Below are 11,735 nucleotides of genomic sequence, written 5' to 3'. Positions count from 1 at the left end.
CATGCCAACGGAAGACTGCCCTCGAACAGTGAGCACATCATGAGGTGAACACTTGTACGGGCTACATTCTGCTTGGTGATTCTAGTAAATAAAAAAGGGGGAGATGTAGGGCGCGGTCAGCTAACTGCCACGCAGCAGGAAGCTGAAGCAAGCTGAGTCATCCTTCCTGTGGCCACTGCGCTTGCGTTAAGTATACTAATGAGGTTTTAAAGTAGCGACCTATCCGATGCTGGCTCACAAGTCGCACCATCAGCGAAAGCCAATCACAGAGCGACACATGTTCTTAATCCCTATATAAGCAGACTGCTATAGGATTGCGGGGTCTTCCTTCCATCTTTTCTTTAACCAAGCTGTGCTCCAATAAAGTGTGATACGAGAAGAATCTTGCGTGTGGCGACTCGTCATTCTGCTGGTCGGAGGCGGCTCGCCGCACCACCCTCCCTATCCCACCCCTCTAGGTGGTCACAAAGCACCGAGCTGATCTCCCTGTGCTATGCGGCTGCTTCCCACTAGCTACCTACCTTCCATTTGGTTGTGTATATATAATGTCCATGCCACTCTCTCGCTTTGTCACAGCTTACCCTTCCCCCTCCCCATATCCTCAAGTCCATTCTCTAGTAGGTCTGTGTCTTTATTCCTGTCTTACCCAAGCATCATTTCTTGAAGACTTCCTTCCTCCCACTGAATTTTCTGGTCCCCTTTGTTAAAAATCAATTGACCATAACTTTAGGGTTTATTTCTGTGCTCTCAATTTTATTCCTTTATGTTAAAGTCTATCCTAATGCCTGAATCACACTGTACTATAGATTTGCAGTAACCTTTGAAATTGTAAAGTGAAAGTCCTCTAAGTTTATTTTTCTTTTTCAATATTGTTTTGGCAATCTGGGTCCTTGAGTCCATATCAATATTAATGACAATGATATTATAAATTGACAATGTCAATTCTGCCCAAAAGTAAGCCAGTTGAGATTTGGATAGAAATTTTGTTGAAACTATAGGTCAACTTGGGGGTGTTGCTTTACTGACAACACTAAGCCTCCCGATACGAGAATATGAGCTATCTTTCCATTTATGTAGATCTTCTTTATTTTCTCAGAACACTGTTTTTTGGTTTACAGTGGACAATTCTTGCACTCCTATTAACTTTTTCTGTGTATTTTATTCCCTATGATACTATTGTAAATTGATTTTTATAAGATTTGTTTTGGGGGCTTCCCTGGTGGTGCAGTGGTTGAGAGTCCGCCTGCCAATGCAGGGGACATGGGTTCAAAAAAAAAAAAAAGATTTGTTTTTGGATTGTCTATTGCTAGTGTAAAGAAATACAATTGATTTTTGCAATTTATTTTGTATTTTGCAAAGTTCATAAACTCATTTATTACTTCTAACAGATATTTAGTGGATCCTTGGGAATTTCTACATACAAAATTATGTCATCTACAGATAAAGACAGTTTTGCTTTTTCTTTTCGAATATGGTTATCTTTTATTTATTTGTCTTCTCTAATTACCCTCATTAGAACTTTTAATATTTTGTTGAATATACATGATGATAGCTGACATCATTATATTTTCCCTGAAGTTATGGTAAAGAAATCAGCCTTTCATCATTTAGGGTGAGAATTTCTGTAGGTTCTTTGTATTTGCTCCTTTTTAGTTTTACTGGGATATAATTGATATACCAAATAATTTCACATTTTGTTGAGATTGTGCATATGCATACACTTATGATACCATCACTAAACTAAGGTACTAACCATATTGATCACCTGGAAAAATTCCCTTCTGTTCCTTTGTAATCTTTTTTTATTGAACACAACATAAGATCCACCCCTTTAACATATTATAAAATGCACAATACCGTATTGTTAACTATAGCCTTATTCATCATGAATAAAAAAACTTTATAACCATTGGAAAACAATTTCCAACTTCTCTCTCTCCCCAGCCCCTGACAACTACCATTCATTCTACTCTCTGCTTCTATGACTTTGACTATTTTAAAAACCTCATATAAGTGGAATCATGCCATATTTGTCATTCTGTAACTGGATTATTTCACTTATAATAATGTCTGTATGCTTATCCATGTTGTCCCAATGGCAGGATTTGCTTCTTTTTTATGGACAAATAATATTCCACTTTTAAGCAAGATGTAAACACTGACTTGGAACTCTAAAACTCCTCAGAGAAAAAGCTAGGGAAAAACTTCTTTGACGTAGTTGGTGGCAATGATTTCTTGGTTTTGGCATGAAAATCACAGGCAACAATGTCAAAAGTAGAAAAGTGGACTACATAAAACTCAAAAGCTTCAAAAAGCAAAGGAAATAATCAACAAAATGAAAAGGCATATATGCTGTTTACCAGGGTGAACTCCCTTTCTTTTGCTCACTTCCCATCTATTTTCTAAAAGAGTTTGTGAAGGATTCATGTTAATTCCTTTTAAATGTTTGGTAGAGTTCACCAGTGAAGGTAAATTAGACTGAGCTTCTCTTTGTAGGAAGTTTTAAAGTAGTAACTTAAGATCTTTAATTTTTATAGTCTTATTCAGATTTTCTATTCCTTCTTTGAGTCAGTTTTGGTAAATTTTGCCCTTCTAGGAATTTGTCCATTTCATCAAATTATCTTATTTCTTGGCATTCAGTTGTTCACAGGATTACCTATCTGTTCTTTTTTATTTATGATTTTAGAAACTTGAGTCTCTTCTAATTCTTTTCTTGGTTAAGGCACTTAAAGTTTTATTCACCCTATTTTGTTCACCTTTTCAAAGAATCAATTTGGTTTCACTGATTGTTCTCCATTGTTTTTCTATTATCTCTCTCTTTTTTATCTTTGTACTAATATTATTACCTTCCTTCTGCTTTCTTTGGATTTAGTTTTCTCTTCTTTTTCAAGTTCAAAGATTGAAGGTTAGATTACTGATTTGTGCTCTTCCTTTTTCTTTAATATAGTCATTTTCTTCCATGTCTTTTCCCCTAAGAATTGCTTTAGTGCATCCTATAAGTTTTGTTATGTTATGTTCATTCATCTTGAAAAATTCTCTAATTTTCCATGTGATTTCTTCTTTAACTAATGGTTAGGTAGAAGTGTATAACTTAATTTCCTCATATTTGTAAATTTCTCAAAATTTATGTTGTTGATTTCTAATTTAATTCTATTGTGGTCGAAGAACATATTTTGCATTATTTCCATCCTTTACTGTGTCTAAAGGCTTGTTTGATGGACTAATTTATGGTCTATTCTGGAGAATGTTCCATGAGTTCTTGAGAAGAATATGTACTGTGATGTTTTAGGCGAAGTGTTCTATACTTGTTAGGTCTTCTTTGTTTATAGCATTGTTCAAGTCTTCTTTACACTTCCTGACCTTCTAACAAAGGTTCTATCCATTATATTTAGCAGGATATTGATGTTTCCTACTATTATTGTTGAATTTTCTATTTCTACCTTCAGTTCTGTCAGTTTTTGCTTCATCTATTTTAGGGTTCTGTTGTTACATTTATGCACATTTATAATTCTTATATCTTCTCGATTAATTGACCTATTTATCATCCTAAAATGTGCAGATTTTGCTTTCGTCACAGTTGTTGTCTGAAAGTCTATTTTGTATGATATTTATATAGTCACACCAGCTATCTTGCAGTTGCGGTCTGAATGGTATTTCTTTTTCTCTCCTTTTACTTTCAATCTATTGGTATCAGGTCTAAAGTCTATTTCCTGTAGACAACATAGAGTTGGATATTTTTGTTTCTCATCCAGCCAGTCTCTGCTTTTAATTAGATTGTAAATATTATTATTGATGCAGTTGGAATCACATCAATTATTTTGATTTTATTTTTCTTTCTGTCTCATGACTATTTTATTCCTCTAGTCCTCTTTTGATACCACCTTTAAAGTAAATATTTTCTAGTGTATCATTTAATTTATTTAAGTATTTTAAACTCTTTTTTTTCTCAGTGGTTTCTCAGTAGTTGCTCTAGAGGTTATAATACACAGCGTAAGTTATCAGAACCTACTTCATATTTATACTCACTGAATTCCATAATATATAGAAACTTTGCTCCTATAGAGCTCTATTTCCTCCCCCATTCACTTTGTGCTATTATTTTTAAGACATGTTAATATATTACTATATATACTTTCACAGTCTAGAATAGTTGCCCCATGAGTTCTTTCATGGTGCATTTAGTCAAAAGAGAACAGATTCAGTATGCTTACTCTATCTTCTTCAGGATCAGAACCCTCCTCCTTTTTTAAGGGAAGCTCTGTACCACAGCAAACTAGTCGTATATGTTTAATTTTGGTATATATGGTGTATATATGTGTCTTTTTAAAACTGTTTTCTGTAGATAATTAAGTTCTGTAATTAAAATTTTTTAAAAGAAAAAATAAAGAATAGGACAAAAGGGAAATTAACAGGAAGCAGAGAAACACATAAAGTTTGGTAGCAAGAGAGAGAAAGATGATGAAGAGGGAGAAATTATGAAACCATGCTCCATAGGATTAACGGAAGCTGGTGTTTAACAGAAATCATTGAATGTGTCTAACATAGCAGCAGATAAGGGAACAGTTTCTTAGAAAACCCTCTGCTTGTAACCTGCCTTTACTGATTAAGCCTACTTCATTTGTATTTTTTCCCCTTTCTCTAACTGCAAACCCTCCAAATTTCATGAACCCTACATAGTTTATCATCAGACTTCTAACCACCCCTATAGATAATACTTCTGATGTATGAGTCACTAGGGTAATGGGGGCTTAAGTTGTTTTCCAAAAATTTGGAGTCAGCTCCTGCCCAATACACCTGGCTAAGACTAGTTGAGCCCACTGACCCTAAAGCTGGGCCTGCACGGAAATGAGTTACTTCATCTTTCCCCAATCTCCAATCACCTTTCCAAATGCCTGAGACCACTCTGCTTCTTTATATCATAAATATCTCAAGCCTCTGGCCTTTGGAGATGCATATCTGAGATTTATTCTCCTGTGTTCTCACTTGGCTACCTCACAAATAACACTTTCCCTGTTGCAAACGTCAGTGACTCAGTGTTTGGCTTGTTGTTCGACGGGCAAACAAACCTGGTTTGGTTCCATATTTGGTGAGCAAGCCAGGAGATAACTCCAGACAATCCTTTTGCCCATGGTTCTTCAGCCCCTTACCAGTATTGATAGCCTGTGGATGAGTCCAAACAGCTGCCTGGTAGACACTCCACAGGATTTCCCCCAGACCCAAAAAGATCAGTGTTTTCAAGTCGCTTAGGCATATCCCAAACAACTCAATAATATTTTTAGGAATAAAAAGTATCTAGCATCCAAGAAGTTAAGACACAGTGCTTGGCATCCATCAAAAATCAGGTAAGTAAAGTTATAGGAAAATAAAATCCATGATAAGGAGAGAAACTATTAATGAAGAAAAAGATAAACTAAATAGTCCTATATCTATTACATGAAATAAATTTATAGTTAAACATTCTCCCACAAAGAAAACTACTGTGGAAATTTTACCAAATATTTAAGGAAGACATATTACCCATTTTACACCAACTCCTTCAGGAATACAAGAGGAAAACATGTTTCCTAACATTCTACGTGGGCACCATTTTTCTGATCATGGAATTACATGTTCCAAGAAATCATATGTTTAATTGCAAATTAATGCCATGATTGTAAATGAGATTCATGTTCCAGTATACTTTCTTGCTAGTATGTAAAGATAAAGGAAAACTCCCATTTTTTTCTTCATATCTTTATTTTCCTCACCAGTCATCTCATGAAATCCACTTAAAATTTTGTCACTTTAATGTAGAAATCTTTTTCATGTGCTTCTCTTGAGAATTTTTTGCTGGAAAAACAAAACAGAAAAAACCAAATCAACCAATGAGTTAGCAAATAAAAACACACATTAAAAAATAGAAAATAATAAAAGTAAGTTTGGATGCCATCCATGCACAAGTACAAACTGATCCTTAACCACCAGCTTTTTATAATCCAATAAAATCCATGAGAGATTGACACTCGTCCTGCAAAAGGCTCTGCTGACTGTGCAGACCCAAGAAAGCAGTTAGAAAGTGTTACTCTCACTTGGTCTTTTTAGACCTCTGACCAAAGACAACTTTGGAAAGTCAAGGGGTGAGTTGAAAATCTTAGCCCCATTTGTTATGCAGTGAAATGTGTCCCTTCAAAAATTCATATGCTGAAGCCTTAACTCTCAGTATCTCAGAATATGAGATTGCCATATTTAGAAACATGGTTCTTGCAGATATAATTAATTAAGATGAAGTCATACTGGAGTAGGTTGGGCCCCTAAACCAATTTGACTGGTGTCATTATACAAAGGGGATATTTGGACGTAGAGACATGCCAGGGAGATGCCATGTGGAGATTGGAGTTAAGCTGCCACAAGCCAAGGAACTACCAGAAACCAGGAGAGACCTGGAACAGACCCTTCTCTAGAGCCTTCAGAGGGAGCATGGCCCTGCCAACAACTTCAGCTCAGACTTCCAGGCTCCAGAACCGTGAGACAATACATTTCTGTTGTTTAATTCACTCAGTTTGTGGAACTTTATTATTGAGGCCCTAGGTTACGAAGGTAGCATATTTCTCATATTAAAAGACTTTTACTAGTTTCTTTTTTCCCCTATCCTTGATACTTTCTGTTACTTGTAGTGACAAAATTTGCCTGAATCTTACAAGTGCCTACACAAGATTTATTTCTTTATTATCTTATCAAAGAGAGTCTTTATATTTTTTCTTTAAAAAATTTTTCTAACATCTTTAATGGAGTATAATTGCTTTACAATGGTGTGTTAGTGTCTGCTGTAGGACAAAGTGAATCAGCTATATATACACGTATATCCCCATATCTCCTCCCTCTTGTGTCTCCCTCTCACCCTCCCTATCCCATCTCTCTAGGTGGTCACAAAGCACCAAGCTGATCTCCCTGTGCTGTGTGGCTACTTCCCACTAGCTATCTATTTAATATTTGGTAGTGTATACATGTCCATGCCACTCTCTCACTTCGTCCCAGCTTACCCTTCCCCCTTCCCGTGTCCTCAAGTCCATTCTCTACATCTGCATCTTTGTTCCTGTCCTGCCCCTAGGTTCTTCAGAACCTTTTTTTTTTTTTAGATTCCATATACATGTGTTAGCATACGGTATTTGTTTTCCTCTTTCTGACTTACTTCACTCTGTGTGACAGACTCTAGGTCCATCCACCTCACTACAAATAACTCAATTTCATTTCTTTTTATAGCTGCGTAATATTCCATTGTATATATGTGACACATCTTCTTTATCCATTCATCTGTTAATGGACACTTAGTTTGCTTCCATGTCCTGGCTATTGTAAATAGTGGTGCAATGAACACTGTGCTACATGACTCTTTTTGAATTGTGGTTTTCTCAGGGTATATGCCCAGTAGTGGGATTGCTGGGTCGTATGGTAGTTCTATTTTTAGTTTTTTAAGGAACCTCCATACTGTTCTCCATAGTGGCTGTATCAATTTACATTCCCACCAACAGTGCAAGAGGGTTCCCTTTTCTCCACACCTTCTCCAGCATTTATTGTTTGTAGATTTTCAGAATGGCCATCATCGAAGAGTCTTTAGCTCAACATGATCTTCCTAACATTGTTCCTTCACTGGTCATCCCATTTCTTTTCCCTTTATATCCCCTGCTCTTATGGATCTGAGGATCATGAAATACTATCATGAGGGCAGGTAGGATATGCCCTCACAGTAGAGCTAATTGCTGTCTCTTCAGCACTAAAACTACCAATGAGAACAGGGCAGAGAGGAATCTCTGCAGTCTAGACTGGAACTCACAATGGTTAGAAATGACCTTGCCACTTGTGAAGGCCATGGCCCAAGATGGAAGTATCCCAGGCAGGCTCAGCCTTACCAGTGATCTGAGGGACCCACTCTGTGTTTTGTCTTTCTCACTCACAGATCCAAAGCACACAGTCTCTCCCAGGGGATGGCTAGAAGCATTACTCACTTATTTTCCACATCCTGGATGGTGTCAAGCAGAGGCAGATTTCTGGTTTCAGGTTGGAAAGGGACAACAAGACTTGCAATAATGGGACATACTCCATAGATGATCCAGGGCAGAGTGGGTAGATACACCACCAGGGTCATCAAGAGGGGAGCCAGTGCTGACCCACACCTACTAGCCATTACATCTAATCCCAAAGCTTTTGCCCTGAAAGATAAACAAGAATACATAAGAATCCAGTAAAAATCCACACATGTAACTTATGATCTATTATTTTGATGTGATTATGGAACACACTAAAACACAATTATTACATATGTGGGCTTTACGAAACACTGGTTTTTGTGATTTGCTCTGTGATTTTCTAGCTGTCTTGGACAGGGTCAAAATGCGTTAAGACGCGTTTTCATCATTTTAATAAAAACAGATTTACTGAAGTACTGCTTAGCACAGTACACGGCACCAAGTCAGCTTTTCTGATAAACTGTGGTGATAATTGTTTTTTAGTGTATTGTTACTATTACAAATAATTGCTTTATAATTAACATTTCTTACTATGTTATTCCACAATAAGCATCAATTAGCTGGGAAAGTCCTATTTTTTGGCCCTGGAGGGATATTCAAAGCTCTTGGTTTTTGATTTTTCATTTTCTATTCTAGTAGTACAGTTTACAGTTATTAGATGATAAACAATAAAAAGTCACTTTTTAGAAAATCCGTATCCAAAGCCAACCTCAAGAACACAGTAATTAAGGTTAAATCCACTTTTTTTGTTTGTTTTTATTTTCTAATATGTTTGGTGCTTTATATTTCTGTTTTACACTCATAACTGGAACTTACAAATGGGCAACTACTACCTTATTATTAGTGGAATTAGAACATTTTCCTGGTCCCTTTCCTAAACCACAAATTATATTAAACTACTGGATACTATATATCAATCTTTACTCAGGCTTTGGAAGGATATAAAAAATCCTTATACCTGAGGAGAGTGGGGATGAGTTCATTACAGTGGACAGAATAACTGGTGATAGAAGCGGCACCACAGCTGATTCCCACACTTGCCAAAGTCACACACAGGGTCTGCATTTCTAGAGAGAGGAAGACCAGTGAGGTTAAGAACGCTGTGTTAAAGGAATCAGCCACCACCAACTTTATTCAGGACAAACAACTCTACAGGTTATTTGTATGTTTGAAATAGATTGTAGAAAATATCACAGTAGCAGGATCATGGAGTCTTATCAACTGAGAAAGATAAAGTTATCAACATAGGTTGTAAAATGTACATAAAATTGTCTCGGTTAATTGTAGCAAATCTCTCTGTATATCTGAGATTTGCCAGAGAAGAAGAAGAAAAGGTGAGTGTGGCAGAAATTTGCTTTTAGTTATTCTGTCCAGTACTTGCTCTATGCTTATTATAGGAGGTAGGACTGTCACGTGGACAATTACTGTGTCTAAGCCTCAGCTTTGACCTTGAGGACTTTACAATTAAAGTGCAGAATTTAAAGTGACCAGTCATCCTGGTTTTCCTGGGAATTAGGAGGTTTTAGCAATGTGAGATTTTCATTAATAAAACCTGGAAAGTCCCAGACAAACCTCAGTGAGTCAGTCAACCTCGTGTAGATACAGCATTGCCATGGGGTGAGTATGGCCCAAGAGAGTAATAGAGGGACAGGGCTTTTCTGTCAGGGGACAGGCTGAAGAGAAGCTGGACCTACATCAATGTTAGACATGAGGAACCAGGAACGGAAACTTCTATTTGGAAAAAAAGAATTTGGGACCACTAAAAAAAATTTCAGAGAACCAGTTTTCTGCACAGTATAAAAAGAAATCTAATTATAGCTTTATCATATTGGAAAGAACTCTCGTGCAAGGGAGTAAGCCTGCATCATTAAGGATATTCTAAAGAGCAGAGTCCACCCATCTGTAATGCTGTGAAGCATATTCTTGCATTGGGAGATGGTGAAGCATAGCGCTCACTAAGGTTCTACTAATCATTACATATCATTTTTCTATTAACTTGTAAAGTAATCTAACAGGGAATGGACAAGGATTTTTTTTAATACCTATTTTAATTAATTAATTTATTTTTGGCTGTGTTGGGTCTTCGTTTCTGTGCGAGGGCTTTCTCTAGTTGCGGCAAGCGGGGGCCACTCTTCATCGCGGTGCGCGGGCCTCTCACTATCGCAGCCTCTCTTGTTGCGGAGCACAGGCTCCAGACGCGCAGGCTCAGTAGTTGTGGCTCACAGGCCTAGTTGCTCCGCGGCATGTGGGATTTCCCAGACCAGGGCTCGAACCCGTGTCCCCTGCATTGGCAGGCAGATTCTCAACCACTGCGCCACCAGGGAAGCCCCGGACAAGGATTTTAATCTGCTTAAATTCTATTCCTACTGTTCACTCCTTCATTCCTTGAAAAAGGGGGATTTTTTTCATTTCCTGGGAGACTCTCATGAGCAAGAGCTGCAGTCATGGTGACTTAACACCACATTCATATGTGGGTATGTAGAGACGGGGAAGTGATTAGTCATCAAAGCTGGTAATGAAGAACCCAAACAGAGGGAGTGACCATGCTGTGTCCTCACCTGGGGGATCACTGCAAGGCCTCACTCCTCCATACTTGTTATTTGAAGTGTGAATGGACAAAAGGCAGGTAAACAATTGCTGTCTTAGAGAAATAATCTGGGATAAATTGTACCAGTTTAAGACACTTCACAATGTGATGAGATGAACATATGCCTGATTTGCCCCTCGCTGATCTTTAGTTTTTTTCCCAAAAAATTTTTAGCAGAATTTCTCATAAACCATCAGATTGGTTTGGGGGGAATACTTAGCACATAACTGGTACCCCTTTTTTTTTTTTTTTGCGGTACGCGGTCCTCTCACTGTTGTGGCCTCTCCCGCTACAGAGCACGGGCTCCGGACACGCAGGCTCAGCGGCCACGGCTCATGGGCCTAGCCGCTCCGCAACATGTGGGATCTTCCCGGACCGGGGCACGAACCCGTGTCCCCTGCAGCGGCAGGCGGACTCTCAACCACTGCGCCACCAGGGAAGTCCCTGGTACCTCTTTTTAAACCTGACTTCAGACAAGTGTGACCAATACAATCCCTGAAGGGTGGGAAAAAGACACTTTTTTCCCCAAAGTCCAGTCTTCTCTCACCTTGGGGCACAAACGTGTTGGTCAAAATGGAAAGTCCCACCAGGAACATGAAAAGCATCTGAGTTGGTCGACGGCCCATATAATTCAATACTAGAAGTGCAAGACATCGGGCTAAGGCAGTGAGAACGCCAAAGATTACCTGGAACAGGAAAATATTGCTCCCAAAGTGCTGTAGGTTGATAAAGATGCCAAAAACGGGTATTGTGCTTGCAAATCTGCAGTGAACAAAAGAGGAAAGACACAAGCTGTAAGATTTAGAGCCAACATGTTGCAGTCGATTATTATATTGACACAGGTAGCCAATGACCAATGTTTGACAATTAAGGTGTAGTCTGATTTGTATAACACTTCCTTTTAGGGTGATAACGTTACCATTAAAATAACAAGGAAAACGATATTCCTTTTGTCCTTCTTTTTTTGAGTCCCTAAGCATAGAGTTAGCAGTGACGGGAAAACATAACCTGACTCAATCACCGAACTGGATAGTATAGAGAATTTGAATATATAAGCATTAAAACTTAAAATTTAGGGAAATCATTTCTTTTTGAGAGTTGTCTGTATGCTGTGAGTCCTCCCTCTATTCCGGCAACCCCAATAC

The 11,735-nt window shown here is 38.0% G+C and overlaps 1 protein-coding gene across 1 annotated transcript in view; it reads right to left on the bottom strand.

Annotated features, from left to right (window-relative positions):
- Window positions 1–5,768: 5,768 nt before the first annotated feature.
- LOC309826575 (solute carrier family 22 member 10-like) overlaps window positions 5,769–11,735 on the bottom strand; it is a gene marked incomplete at both ends in the record, with an annotated part of 38,777 nt that continues 32,810 nt past the window's right edge. Inside the window, 4 exons of the mRNA XM_082660825.1 lie at window positions 5,769–5,829; window positions 7,983–8,186; window positions 8,962–9,070; window positions 11,138–11,352. Coding sequence (XP_082516951.1) covers window positions 5,769–5,829; window positions 7,983–8,186; window positions 8,962–9,070; window positions 11,138–11,352 — 589 coding nt within the window. The remainder of the gene's footprint in view (window positions 5,830–7,982; window positions 8,187–8,961; window positions 9,071–11,137; window positions 11,353–11,735) is intronic.

The sequence above is a fragment of the Grampus griseus genome, assembly GCF_964374135.1.
Source record: "Grampus griseus genome assembly, chromosome: 8".
Lineage (NCBI taxonomy): Eukaryota > Metazoa > Chordata > Mammalia > Artiodactyla > Delphinidae > Grampus > Grampus griseus.
This window is presented reverse-complemented; position numbering and strand designations above follow the sequence as displayed.